This window comes from Brachyistius frenatus, unplaced genomic scaffold (assembly GCF_029030835.1).
Source record: "Brachyistius frenatus isolate BFR_SWC_R1_liver_20210118 unplaced genomic scaffold, ASM2903083v1 Contig_57, whole genome shotgun sequence".
In the NCBI taxonomy this organism is placed as follows: domain Eukaryota; kingdom Metazoa; phylum Chordata; class Actinopteri; family Embiotocidae; genus Brachyistius; species Brachyistius frenatus.
In genome coordinates, this window is record NW_027210656.1 from 764,600 (window position 1) to 780,000 (window position 15,401).

The 15,401-nt window shown below is 43.1% G+C and overlaps 1 protein-coding gene across 1 annotated transcript in view; it reads left to right on the plus strand.

Annotated features, from left to right (window-relative positions):
- pola1 (polymerase (DNA directed), alpha 1) overlaps nucleotides 1–15,401 on the plus strand; it is a 54,589-nt gene that overhangs the window by 32,003 nt on the left and 7,185 nt on the right. The window contains exons 35-36 of the mRNA XM_069705509.1: nucleotides 5,399–5,515; nucleotides 12,481–12,571. Coding sequence (XP_069561610.1) covers nucleotides 5,399–5,515; nucleotides 12,481–12,571 — 208 coding nt within the window. The remainder of the gene's footprint in view (nucleotides 1–5,398; nucleotides 5,516–12,480; nucleotides 12,572–15,401) is intronic.

The window sequence follows — 15,401 nt, forward strand, 5'->3', positions numbered from 1 at the left end:
GAGCGAGCACGTGAATGTACGTACATGTGTGTTGGCGTCTTGAGCTCGGACCACAGAGACATTAATCATTAGTGAAATTACCTCCTGCCCCCCACCACACCCTCCTCCCCGCGATTATCAATAAACCTGCACCCTGAGAATGGGCAAACACTTGTTCACACGCACACGCACACACACACACACACACACACACACACACACACACACACACACACACACACACACACACACACACACACACACACACACACACACCCTCTGTTGTCATTCTTCTCTCGTCTCTCATCCTGCTGTCTTTGGCAAAATGAGAGATTCGCTCGTTTCCTGAACCTCCCAATTCTTCTTTTTTTTTTTTTTTTCTAACCCCTCCCTTGTAACCACCGTTGCCATGGCATTTAACAAATTATTGCAATTACCCTGGTCATGTGGGTCTCCCCTGGAAACGGGCTGAGGGGCAAGAGAAGAATGGGGGGGAGGGAGGGAGAGAGAGAAAGGGTGAATGAAGACCAGAGAAGGTGATAATCCTGTTTTGAACAAAAGGTCAAATTGTTGAATAGAGAAGCTTTGATTAAGCGGAGGAGGTACAAAGTGGAACCGTTTGAGCTCTTTTCACTGTGCGTGTGTGTGCGTGCATGTGCGTGTGTGTGTGTGCGTGTGCGTGTGTGTGTGTGTGTGTGTGTGAGAGAGAGAGAGTTCGTGTTTGTGAAGTAGACCAATTTTAGGTCTATTCACTTTAGAGCTGGAAGTGTTGACTTGCTAAAGCACAAAAACCAGTTGGAGGTCTTTCTGTGTGGCAGGTGGATTCCTCTGCTGCAGGAGCCACCAGAGAGGCTTCTCCTCTACGTTAGCATCAACAACAGAAATCAAACGGTCGGTCAATGAATCGGTTGTTGAGATCTAACCAAACTGTGAAACTGCCAAAATTTCCACAAGTTGTTGCTTTTCAAATGTGAGTATTTGCCATTTTTTTGTGTTTTTTTTGCTGTTCGAAAGTAAGAGTGAAGATTTCTAACTTCTAATCCCACAAAACAAGTCATTTGAAGACAGCCCCTCGGCTACTTTGTGGCGCTTTATGAATCTTTTTAGTCTTTTATTGACATATTTATAGAATGTAACAAATGGTGGAAAAGCATCCGTCACAAGTTCCTGTAGTCCATGATGATGCTCATATGTGTTGTACGATCCAAAACTCCAATATTCAGGTGAGCAGTGATCTAAAAGCAAACAGAAGACCCGAAAAGTGGCAAATTGTCAAAGTCAGGCAGCTGGAACCAGATGTTTTCTGACACTTTACAGAGTGATCCTTCAATTGATTGGGGAAATTGTCACCAGATTATTCAATTATGAAAATTATCATCAGTGCAGCAATAATAAAAAAAAATACAGGGCCCTTAACTAAAAGTAAGTAAACACAGAAAGTATTGCTGGTGTTTTTCTTCTTCTTTTTTTTTCTGATAAATAATAAATGGATTGTTCTCGTCATCAATTAATTTTGACTGACCGATTGATGGAGTAACTATTTCTTTATTAATAAGCCTTTTTTTGTAAACCCTTCTGAACCAGAAGCATCCTGACTGCAGAGTATTTCAACAGAAAAGCAACGCAAACTATAACGATGTAATCGTCACGTAAGACGAGTGTGTTTAAAAAAAAAAAAAAAAAAAAAAAAAAAAAAAAACCGAGCAGACAAAGGAGAGGAAGCGGAGGGAGGGTAGATTTCATGGTGGGCCCTGTCGTGGCCTGGTCTTGCCTCTGTTTGGTTAAATTATGTGGAACTCATTTGACGTCTGCATTCAGTGTGTCAGGTATCCACTGCTATAATTATGCAATTATGAGCCTTTATTCTCTGACGTCCGACTGTACACCCCCACCCTCGCTCTGGCAAAATGCCTCAATTAGATGTTGTTGTTGTTGTTGTTTTTACCTTGCCTCGTTCCCGATACCTTTCTTGTTTTTAGACCTTTCTGTGTGGCTCAGAGGTCTGCTGCACCTAATCTTTACTTTATTTACATTTTTTTTAATGTTTGTGGCTTGTGTAGATGTCTTCAGGGTTACCGTAGTGGAGCAGAAGGGCATTGTGGGTAACTGTGCCTTCTTTGAACGTCCGCAGTCTTTGATGTGTGCCTTATTAATTCATTTTAATGCATGCGAAGGGTGAACGATTAATATGTTTGTATTGTCGGTGTGCGTTTGTTCGTGTGTTCGTGTGTGTGTGTGTGTGTGTGTGTGTGTGTGTGTGTGTGTGTGTGTGTGTGTGTGTGTGTGTGTGTGTTCGTGTGCGTCCCATGGGAACAGCGGTGTGTGCCAAGGCTTGTGTCATAAGAACCCCACAAAACACCCTCCCGCTCTCATACTCCTTATCTCCCACCTCCACGAACCATTGTCCTTCATGAGTCTTTACCAGAGACAGTGAAGCAGTCTCATTTCCCATGATGCTCAGCTCTTTGCACAAGAGCGGCAGAGGTGTTTAGATAATTAGCCCTGGAGTTGGTGTTTGTGAGTAAAGCTGTGAACTCTGGGACTGTCTAATTGATTTGGGACATATGTGTGTGTTTGTTTTTCATTTAGAAGAGATTGGCTCGGTGTGTGTGTGTGTGTGTGTGTGTGTGTGTGTGTGTGTGTGTGTGTGTGTGTGTGTGTGTGTGTGTGTGTGTGTGTGTGTGTGTGGCATTGAATATTTCGGGGTTTTGTCGTGGCAGGAGCTGTGTGGTGAACCAGTCAGTCTGTCTGCACCTACATCTCTTGAGTTGAATTGTAACAGAAAATAAACTCTGACTTTAATATCTGCAATCTGTACAAAACAAATGAGTCATGCACATCATACGAACTGGACTTTTGGATATTAAACCAATGGGATCAAGGTTTGAAAACAACCCACATGGGTGTATAAGTTGGAGGACTTGTTGGTTGGTGGATGCAAATTTGGAAGACGAGGCATCGTTTCAGGCTTGTTAAGTTGATGATACAGTGGCTCAGTAAGATTTAGTTGTTCTACGGCTCCAACCAGTAGATGGTGATCTACCTTTTGGATCAAAGGAGCTCTCAAACTAAAAAAAAAGGTTGGAGACCCATGTTGAACAGTGACTAAAAATACAACATGCTAAAAAAAATTGAACTTGAGTTTTGTTGTTCGGCTAGACTCTGACCTTAATCAGAAAGCAAAACCTACATTAAAGTCTCTTTCCAAACAACTTCGCACATGTTTTAGAGTGTCTTCAGTCAGACTGTACACCAGTCAGATCAAGAATTACTGGCTGAACTTTAACCGCTGTTCACTCATCGTTGAGTGTCCAGGTTTTTAAAGCTATTACAAATTCGGTCCACAGTTAATAACTGCTCCAGAAACATCCTAATATAGTTTTCATTTGTGTGAGTATACAACTTCTTCGAGTCACTTTAAAGAGTGACTCGTAGTATAAGCGCGTCCCTGTGATCGTGTTCCTCACTTTGTGATGGTGGGATCTTGCCATGAAAGGCTATCAAATGTACTTGTGAAGAAGAGAGGTGTTTAAAAATGGTTAAGTTAGCTGCAAAAATAAAACATAATCCTCAGCATTTCTTTCTTTTTTTTTGCTGCTGCTCAAAACTGATCAAGAGACAAGACAAAGGCAGAGCTAAAAATCAATCAGAGAAACGCTGCATGCCTGTATGTATGTGGGGAGAGTGGCGGGGGGGTGTGTGTGCTGCATAGATAGACAGGTGCAGTGGTTGTGAAGGGGTGTATTTTTGAGTGAATGGAAGGAAGGATAGATGGATGCAGGAAAGGAGCAAAGGCGTTGATGGTGGTGGGTCTTATGCTCTGTCATTAGTTGGGCATTAAACAACAACCCCCCCGCCTCCCCAATCCCTCCCCCCACCTTAAACCCCCCTTTGTAATGACAGGGCATAAGAAGCAGAGGGGGATGAGGGGTCTGGAAGAATATGGCTCGATTGAGAGGGTTAGACCACAGCACCTGCCAAGGGTCACTACCTCACCCCGGGAGGTCCTAACTACTGCCGTTTTGGCTGTCCACTGCACTGCCTGTCTGACAGAGCAGGACCCTAACACGCAGCAGCTGAAGATATGTTGAAATGTAAAGAGAGAAAGAAAGGTTGGATGTGAAATCAGATGTAAACCTCCATTCGCGTCCCCTCCCTTCTCTTTCGTGCACTTGTTTTTATTTTACAAACTATCTTTCTTTTTTTTTTTTCTTCCTCAGAGTACTTTTCTTGTCAGATTGTTGTGCAGAATTAGAGCAGCTAAATGGAAGCAGCAATTTTCAGCAAAATTTCCTCATTACCAGAAACCGTTTTCAAAGTGTCTTGAGGCAACAAAAGTTTTTTTTGTTTTTTTGTTTTTGTCAATTTTGAAGAAAACCTTTATCGACAAAATAAATAGCGACATGAACACATTTTACAAAGGAGTAATCACATAGGGGAAAGGCGGCTGTGAACGTGTTTTCTGATGCAAGCCCTTCTACGTTCACGTGTTTGATGGAAACACACTTCTGTGTGTGTGTGTGTGTGTGTGTGTGCGCGTGTGTGCGTGCGTGCGTGCGTGTGTTTGGACATATTTACATCTAACATCCTTTTTAATACAAAAAAACTCAACTTTAAAGTGGTTTGGAAATTCCAGGAGTTTAATAAATACTTTAAAAAAAGAAAAAAAAGAATTGAATGAACATTATGAAATAAGTCACTTTTGCAGTGTATTTTAAAACTTACTTTTTAAATGTATTACTTGATATTGTAATTGTGTTTCTTAAAGCAGCGTCTTCAAATGTCTTCGTTCGCCTGCCCAACAATTCAAAATGTAAAAATATTAAATTTAGAGCCCGGCCGACATAATGACCTATTTGTATCTGTATTTGAGTGTATGTTGGCCGATGTGTGCCTGAATGAAAACATTTTGACAAAAAGTAATGCAGAAAAAGGTGTTTGGGGTAAATTCGTAATTGTTGTATTCGTGTATGTGTTTTCTTTTATTTATTAAATGAGGTTTCCGGTCTGCGTTCACTGATGGTAAACGGTCAAATATTCTGCTTCACTGCATATCTTGGTCACAAGTGTCAAAAGTGTTTGATACTCACATTTGAGGGAAAAGTGGGGAAAAAAAAAGTGTGTTTATGTATATATTTCATTTATATAAACATATAAAGAATATTAGCTGATGTATGAATATTGGCCTTTTTCTACTCTATAATAACAGTTCCTGCATCGGAAAAATCGAATGTCGGTCGGGATCTAATACATTTTACAATGACGACAACTGTTTGCCCTTAAAAATGTACCTTAAAAATATACTTATTTCTCAGATAATTGCTGTTTAACTTTGTCTTGAAGGACTGATTGTTCCAGCTGCACTAAGTTTGCAGATTTTAGTCGGTGGAATTTCATTTGTGTGACGTGTGTGTCGCAGGGCTGGTTGGTGTGTGAGGACCAGGCCTGCCAGAACAGGACCAGACGTTTGCCCATCGCCTTCTCTCGACACGGACCCATCTGCCCTGCCTGCACCAGGGCGACACTTAGACCTGAGGTAAAGTACCCCACACACACACACACACACACACACACACACACACACACACACACACACACACACACACACACACGAAATACACACCAGAATGAGGGTAAGACACACAGAAACACAACTCCCACACTGAGATTGAATTGAATCTCCACACAGGCCCACATTGCTGCACGCTGTCGGTGTTTTCCAGGTGATGGTGCTATGGAGCTGCAGTCTCCCCTCTCATGTGTGCTTTACATCGCTGCTCATTAGTGTCACATTTCACCATACATGCGCTCTAATAAAGCTGATTTTTTTTATTTTATTCCTCTCCCCCCTCGACTTCGAGCCTCCGTGCGTGTGACGACGCGTCCGTGCACACATGTTGCCGCCTCCACGTGTTTGGAAGGCACTAAGAGCTGGACGGTAGTTTAGCCATTAAGAGCATCTGTCTGTCGAGCTCTGGTAGCTGCCTCATGAACACTTTGTTAGTTTGACCACTGGATTTAAAAGAAACACTCTCCCTTTCAATTTGAGCATGACGGTTCAATCTTCTTTTTGTCCTCTCTTTCTCTGTCCCGTTCTCACTATTCCTGTCTCAACTCTTGTCTTAACTCCCTCTTGTCAGTTTTTTTTTCATCTGCTGTGCTCTGCTCCTATCTGCCCCCACCCCCCCACCCCGGCTGCTTTGCTGTGTCTGGCTCTGTGGCGACAGTTTGTAAACCAGAAGGCCAATTTCTGCTGTCACTGTAGCCACTTAGGACGGCCATTGCTGTGCCTGAGGGCCGTGGCACTTAAAACTGCGGGCTGAATAAAACATTTAACTCTCTGTGCGCACCCATGCACCCTTTTTCTGTACCAAAAACTGTAGCCTGTCTTCATTTTACCTCAATGTTTGACTCCTCAGGCTTTGAGTCTTTTTGTGTACATCTGTGGAGGACTGGTGACGTCGACAAAAGATGTAGGCTGCAACTTTTACGAGATGCTTTGTGTAGAGGTAGGAAATAGTGTCGTGCTTGAAATAAGCCACACTCAAACTGAGATAATTGAAATCAAAAACAAGAATGTTTTCCCTCAGATCAGAGGGGTCATTGTTAGTGGTGGTTTTAACCAGAGGTGATTTTATACATTTTTCGATATGCTGAGAAAAGCAATAACATACACGTGACATACTTTAACTTTGTCAACATCTGTAAGTTTTCAGTCTGTTTATCTGACTTCAGTCGTTTTTAGTGTCTGTCTAGCAGACAAGACTGACCAACAGCCATACAAACCTGCCATGAATGATGCATGCACCTAACGAAGCTGTTACTATAACAGGATAACGATAATTGGTATTGCGATACTATGCTCTATTGTTGTTGGTTGTTTTTTTTTTGTCCTCCACCCCAGTCAAATGTAAACTGAACCTCTGACAGCCAACCGTAACAAGTGCTTCGGTCTGGCCGGCCCTTTTCTTTACAGCACAAACTTTCAAGTGTCTCTATACTTGAAAATACAAGATGTTTCTGAGAGCCTCTAGTGTGACACAAACTCGCCTTTGATTTGGGATGTCTGTTATTTCAAAAATTCAGGCAACATAACAAATGTCAGAATTTGGTGGGATGTTTTCACTGGACTGACGGGGAGGTCGGACCGTTTGATTGAGGCGTCTCTGTCCTCAGAAAACTGCCCTTTACTAGCAAATCTCAGGAGCGCTGCGAGGGAATTTCTTCTTCTTCACTTGTACTCAAAGACGAACTGATCAGGTTTTGGTGGTCAAAGGTCACTGTGATCTCACAAAACAAGTTTGGGGTCATAACTCAATAATTCATTTGCTAATTGTGACAAAAAAATTCACACAAATCTCCAATATGATAAAACATATGACATTTCATATTGAAAAGGTCAAAGGTCACCTTCACCGTGACATCAAAATGTTCAGCGAAAAGACTTTTCTGTCCATTATTCAACCCCACAGCTGAGGAACAGAAGAGGAGACTGTGAACATATTTGTGAATATGATTGTACGGATCTTCTGGGCTGTACGGCTGAAGATGTGTGTGACGCATCTAACGTTTCGTAGCCAGGATGTTAACGCATACAAGGAATATGACACTGTTTTTTTGTTACTTTAAATGAATTTACACAATGATAAGAGTCGCCCTACGGCAGAACACGGACAACTAAGTCTAGGCAAATCAATTTTAGTTATATATCCCTGAAAATACACTTTTATTTAATTCCATTAAAAGTCTTACAAAGCCTACATATATTATGTGTCTGGACAGACATGGATGTAAACTCCAACTTCACTGCTTGGTGGAGACTTACGACTATAAAGCAATAACCCAATTTGTAATTTTTTTTATTTTCTTACATTAAGTATATTTTTAACAAAAGCAGTAGACAAATGAAATGTTAGACGTGAGGGCGGCAAAACTAAAAGTCGAATGAAAGTGACTTTGAATATTTTATTAATTCTTCCTTGTTATTTTTTTGTTTAAAGAGCATAATTGTACATCTAAATTCATTTCTTCAGTCTTCATTAGTCTTTCATTTTTAGGATGGCACCCTGTAAGCTCTTTAAACACATTGTTAGCAGAAAGTGTTGCCACGTAACAAGACGGTGAGCATCAGCCCTGCTCAAGTGCCCTTAAGCAAGACATTTAAACCCCGATTATAACTGCTGACCTTCCTCTAAGAGATTTTTTTTTCCCAAGAATCCTTCACATTATGATTCATAGTGGGCTAACATTGACCTGTCAGTATTAGGTAACACTGTTGTCTAAATTAAGCCAGTGCATGAAGCTTAATAGCCCAGCAGCTTACATATTTAATTGCTGCTAATTATGCAAAGTATTGAAGAGACCATTCATGGCTGTTTGAGCTGGTGGTAGATGGACTGCTTAAACACAGTAAAGACGAGGATGAGGAAGCCACCAGTTTGCACCCCGTGTCTCTCTGTATTCAAATTATTTTTTCTATTTTAAATGAAAGTTTGGGATTTTGAACCCTCCGCCAGATTTCTTTGAACCAGCCAGATTCTCTGCTCTCCTGCTCTCCTGCTGGAAAACTCTGGCCACATTCCCTTGATGCTTTTTTTTTTTTTTTTTTTTTTTGTCTGGCAGGATCATCGCACATGATCAAGCTTAATGTGAGCAGCAGCCAGAAAGACAATCATTCTTCTTTGTGTACGCTGCGCTAAAAGCACGTGTTTGTGCCAGAGCTTCTGTAAAGGATCGTCTTGTTTGTGACTCTGCGCTCTCCCTTCCCTGTGTTGCATCATGGTACATTTACTCTCTCCTCTCCTCTCCTCTCCTCTCCTCTCCTCTCCTCTCCTCTCCCTTTCTCCCTCCCTCCCTCTCTCCCTTTCTCCCTCCCTCTCTGGACACAGATTCAGTGCGTGATCTGATCTCCATGTAATGGGAGAGTAATAGGCACTCTGCCTTGATTGGTTGGTAATTTGGGGGAGTTATGCACAGGTGCAATTTGTAATATTTTCAGTAAATTAAATTTCTTTCTCTTCCTCTCTCCCTCGCTCTTCATCTCTCCCTCTCTCCTCTCCTCTCCTCTCCCTCCCCTCCCCAGTGCTTAACTCAAAAAGGCTATTTCTTCTCAGCTTGTCTCAAAGCTCTGTCCTGACTTTCCTTTTCTTTCCTTTCCTTTATTCAGTTCTTTCTTCTCCTGCTCCTTTCTTTTCATCTTCCTTCCCTCCCCTCCCTTCGTAGCTCTTACACTCTTTCTCTCTTCTTTTGGCTTGCTCTTTCTCTCCTCCTCTCACCCTCCCTTTCTGCCTCTCTCTTTTTCTCCCCTCCTTTTATTGATGTACGCTCAGGCGCCCATTAGAGCTCCCTTTTTCCCTCTAGTGGAAATTGCAGCATGTTAATTTTCACACAAATTACGGCAATAGCAGGTATCTCTATTTGATACATTATAGCGGGAGCAATCAGAGATAATTGAGTGCCTTTCAGAGGGAGACGGCTGCATTCACTGCCGGCTCAAAGCTGCCCCATTATCGCCTAATCGCTCTTTAAACACTGAATTTTGCCGAACAAAAATTCTTGTCATAATTTTGCTTAAGTGTATTTGGAAATCACAGTCCTTTGAGCGAGGATAATTGAAATCAAATCCCTTTCACTGGAGCTGACATTTCTACATTTCCCCCCAATTGAAATTAATTTCAAAAATTGAGCATGAATATCTTCAAATAGCAGGCAATTATGCCTTTCAATGGGGAGAAATTACCGGTGCTGAATCGTTGGAGGCTTGCGGGCGAGAGCACCAGTTAAATGCCTTTGTTTCCCGCCGTGTTTGCCTAGTAAAGATTTACATATATTGACTCATTATGGTGTCTTGTGAAGCTGATCGGCGTGACTACCACAACCGGCAATAACGCTCATCGCATCTAAAAAGCTCAAGAGTTTTAAAGCCTTGTGGCCTCACAGCTGAGGGAAAATGTATGTTTGTTTCTCTCCGTCTCCCTCCCTTTCTCACTCCCTCTCTTCTTTCTGCAGCTGCAGTTGTGCGAGGGCTCGGATTATCGTAGCTTTAGTGTTTACAAGGCATGTTTGCAGCAAAGCTGGAGAAGAGTACGGAGAAAAGTGGGTGATGCAGAAGCCCTGTCTGTGGCACTTGCTACTTTTCTTCCCAGCCGTACCCGTGTGGTTTTTTTTTTTCTTCCAGCAGCTTGCGCACTCTTCCCGTCCTCCGCAAACTCTTGCGTGTTTTGGTTTTGGTCCCTCCTCGCACCGAGAAATATTGTTGGGCCAATTACCTTTTCATTAACTGCTCCGCCGGTGTACTCCGGCGACAGTGTAGCGCGCAAAAGTTCTTTTGAGGTCGCATGTGTGTGTCTTTGTGCGTGTCAGCTAAAAGACAGACGGGGGTGTTTTTGAGACTGAGGAAGTCTTGAGTGCTTGTTGTATTGTGTGAGCCATTTTAGACTGTTGCTCTGTGATTTGGATCAATTCGTATGATTTTGCCTCCTTTTCTTATTTCCCACTTTTTCCTTTATTCTATACATCCGGCCTGAACTCGCTCTCTCTCTCTCTCACACACGCACACACACACACGCACACACACATTTCCCCTCTTGTCTTTTGGCCTTACTGTGTTTTGCATGTGTACATGGGCCGGGTATATGTGTGTATGTGTGCCGAGGGGGGTAGTCAGTCAGGGATGAGGGAGGCAAAGGAGCAAAGGGGTATGGTGTGTGGGGGGGGGTCCAACACTCCCAGGAGAGAGGCAATTTCACAGCTGGTTTGCTCCTTAGGCAGTCAGGCTGAAAATGCTGCAGATTTGTGGAGCAAATTGAAATGGTGTCAGTGCAGGAACAAAGCACCGAGCTGAATGACGAGGTGTGTGTGTGTGTGTGTGTGTGTGTGTGTGTGTGTGTGTGTGTGTGTGTGTGTGTGTGTGTGTGTGTGTGTGTGTGTGTGTGTGTGTGTGTGTGTGTGTGTGTGTGAGGGAGAGAGGGAGGTGGGTGGGGTTGAGGGGCTCTAAATTCAATAACAACCCTGTAACATTTTAGCCACGCCTTTCTGACACCTGTCAGTCAATCAATATGCAGTGACTAGGCCCGCCCACAATCAGCATTATATTGTTTGAATGTGAGTGGTGTGTGCCTCTCCGTGTGTGTGCGTGCGCGTGCGTGTGTTTAATTTTTCAAGAGGAGGTGGTGTGCAGTGTTTGTGCCGACCGAGCTTGTTCAACCTTGGCAACCGTAACCGAGGCTCCATTATGGGATGTGCATGGTTTGGTTGTTGACTAGGCAGTGCATCAACGGTCAACAGCTGTGCGTGCCATGTGGGCAGCCATAGAAAGCCATTAAACACGCGCACGCACACACACACACACACACACACACACACACACACACACACACACACACACACACACACACACACACACACACACACACACACTTTCACACATCACATAGTTTGCATTTAGCTGCATTAGATACTCTCGCCACTTGATTATGCCTCAGCAGTAAAAACTGAAATTACAATTACGCACATTGCCGATTGGCAGGTATAATGGGCACACACAAACTCCCTACACACACACACACACACACACACACAGACACTGACACACAGGAATTGTCAGGGGATTCTTCCTGGTGGTAATAATAAAGCACTCTGCGCACACCTGATGGCAGTGTGGGGTCGGGGCTTAGCGTGCCCTCTGCAGCGTAGCAGGGAAATGACGAGCCAATAACTGCAATTAAACATGCAGTATAATGGCTAATCAAATTGACAGCCTCGGCTGTTCGCATGCCTCTCTCACAATGGCTTATCACAACAAACTATTATGAGGGAGGGTATTTCAGGCCTGATCCCCTCTTTTCTCTCCCCCTCTCTCTCTTCCTCACTGTCTCTAATTTTTGCTATTTCTCACTTCGTTCTGTGTCTTTAGCCTTTTCTCTCTTTTGCTCTTCTCCTTTTTCTTTTTTTCTTTCTCCCTCCCACCTCTCCGTCTTGCTCATCCTCTCCGTCTCTTTTCCCCCCTCTCTCCCTCTGGCAGGCTGTCGTGTGGCTCCACTTAATTGCAGTGCAGATTAACAAAGCAAGCAAATTTGTTTTCTTGCTTCAGTGTGTCACACAGAGGAAGGGAGATGTTTTCAGGGAGGTGTCGTCATTTGAGCGAAGTGCAGCCTCGCACAATCCTGTTCAGTGTGCCTGTTTGTCAAACCGGTAAACCAGGTTTATTATTCTGTTTTGGATGTTGTTGTTGTTGGTTTTTTTTTTGCCCTGTCGTGTTCTCAACAGACTGACATGATGGTTATTAATCACTTATCAATGCAAACAGGAAATAAAACAAAGAAGTGGCATTAACAAGTGGATGACAGCGATATTCTAGACAAAACATTAGACATGAACAGCAGAGATTTTTGCCGTGACATGAATGACATTATGCAGCAGGTTTTGTTTGTCACGCGTTTCTGTTGTAGTAACGCTCTGTGTGTTTGTGTGTTTGTGTGCGTGTATGTGTTCTCCCCGCAGTACTCCGAGAAGGCCCTGTACAACCAGCTCTGCTTCTACAGGTCCATCCTTGACTGGGACCACGCCATTGCCAAATTGCCAAATGATAAAAGTAAGAATGCACACACACATCATACATGCTGTTTGATGCTGAATCTATTTTTTTTAATTTTTTTTTACCATGTTGCATTTATTCTGAAGTTTTCTTTAGTAGTTGTTGTGAAATGTTTTCATATTTTATTCATTTTTGGGCTGTTTTTGTTACTGTCCTGCCTCTCTAACTGAAATCAAGTTTGTAGAACTGCTGTTGAACTTTGAATTTTAATGTCCCCAACATGCTTTCTCACAAATACACATACAACATGGCATTAGCAATCAATGTCTCAACATAAACCTTTTACCTAGGCTGCACTTAGAATATTCCTCGGTGATGTGAGACACACGCATGCCCCCCCCCTCACACACACACACACACACACACACACACACACACACACACACACACACACACACACACACACACACACATAGCGGAGCATGGGCATTGGATATGGGGAGGGGGGTTAAGGACATTCAGCTCCTCGAGTCGACAGCCCTAATTTAGGAGACGGATTCAATCACACACACATACAGAATGCAAAACGCTCCAATCACTGGAAGAAAGAAGGAGAGAGCCCTCCATCGCTCTGCCTCTACCCCTGCCCTCACTGTCCATCTCTGCTGCGTTCTCTCCCTTGCGCTCTCTCTCTCTCTCTCTCTCTCTCTCTCTCTCTCTCTCTCTCTCTCTCTCTCTCGTTTCGCTCTCTCGCTCGCTCTCCCTCTCTTGGACAGGCACTCGTTTGGCTGTGTTGATTGAAAACAGGTTTTAGATTTGGGGAAATGATAGGGGGAGTAATGGGCGCGCTGACGAAAGGATAGCCCTTCTCCTATAATGGGACATGGAGCGTATATTTCCCCCCTTGGACTCAAATAGACGCTACTCCAGCGATCTGGGCGCACTCAGTAGGCGTCAGCCACAAGGCCTCTTTACCCATAGTTCTCTCTGATTGATGTCACTTGATTAGAAAGGGCCGCCGGGCCGAGTGATTTATTTATTTGATTAAATATTTATGTATGTATGTTATTTATGTATGTATGCCAGAAGGTTGCCAGTGTGCGGACCTGAGTGAGGCTGCAAAAGAGACAGCGGAGTTAAATATAACGTGTAATCAACAGATGACCACTCAGAAGATGGAGGGAGCTGAAATGGAGGGATTGGACCATAGAGGAGGGTGCGTGGGGGGGAAATAACATGATTATAGCTGCCATTTTTTGCTTTCTTTTATTTCTGTCTTAGCCCAGATGCAAGAAATCATCGCCAATCAATTCTTGACTCTCCTCCTTTCTTTATGTTTCTGTGCTGGACAATGTTTACGATCTGCGCCGGCTTTCTCTCCCTGAGTTTCAGTCTTATTTTGTATCTCGCGGTACAATACATCACAGTATATTTTTCACTCGACAGTAAGGAATGTGTACTCACAGTTTACCGTACATATAGGAGGCACACTGTTCAGAAAGTCACCTTTTAGTATCGGCTCAGCTTGCTTAAAACCTCAACTAAAGCGATACCAAAGCTAGTACCAGATACCAGGTACTATCCATAACTTTTGCCCAATGAAAAATCAAAACAAGTGAGCAGAGTTGAGCCTGTAGTGACAGTGGAAAAGGGGATACTGTTAAGTCGACTTCTACAGCTTCATATCTCGTTGTTAGAAAAAAAAACATCCCTTCAGCAGACACCAAATGTTTTTTTTTTGTTTTTGTTTTTGTTTTTAAATCCAGCCCTGTTATGTAATATTTCATAGCAAAAAGTTTATAACACAAAAAAAAAAAAAAAAAATCCATGAGTCAATTAGTTATTTTGTGACATTTGTAATTCTGATCCGGACCAATCAGATTAACCTCGCAAGCAGTCGGAGGTCCCACATTGGTAACCGCTGCCATATATACATAATAAAACCTTTTAGATGTCTTTCATACTCCCAAGACGTCATAAAGAGTATCAAAAACTCAAAATCAAATCAGGTTTATAATTACTGTCTTTCCGTGTTCACATTAAACGTTAGTGTATCACAGCTGCAGTGGAGGGAATACAGTCGCCACAGAGAGACGTGTACTGAATCCAGTTTCCTTTTGACCTGGTACAAAGAGGGTCTCAATGGACCATATAGGGTCACAGATCAGGTGAAACATAGGTCAGAAGCTGTGGTCTTAACCACTAGTCCATGTCTGAACACCCTCATGTTTACTCTTTTCTCCACTCTGTCACGCCTCCAGATAGAAGTACATTCGTCTGTTGGGTGAGCCGCAAGTCCGTCAAATAATCACCCTTCCTTTTGCATGATTTGGTTTCCTAAACTCCTCTTTTCCCAACGCTTCGCCCCCAAAATCTGTTTTAGACGGAATATGTGACTCCATCCTGTCTGTAACACCCGGCACTGTTCTGCAGCCAGTGTTGTTCAGCACCGCCCGGCACCCTGGACAACAAGTCTCCTCTGAATTGACAGAGCTACAGTGACGGACACAAAAATGCCAATCGTCATATTGGTGCTGCTTTGCTTGCTTTGAGTGATCGTTAACTAGTGTTCATGGCATATGCGGACTTAAAATGACCCGCTGCAGTATAATGTCTCATTGATTAGGGATGCTCTGCTCCACCATGCATGTATCAGGTCCCATATCGACCTTGCAAAGTGGATTGGATTTGGCCAGATGTGATTAATCCACATCAAATCCACTTTCTTGGATCAGTACGTTTCTAATATTGATGCATAATGAAAACAGACATGACTGTGTTATCGCTGCGCCTTCAATAACACCTCAAGCAGGGATGTACTGATATAATTATGCAGTTTCTAATACTGAGACTCATATATTTGATCCCAGAAATACGACCTCGTGTT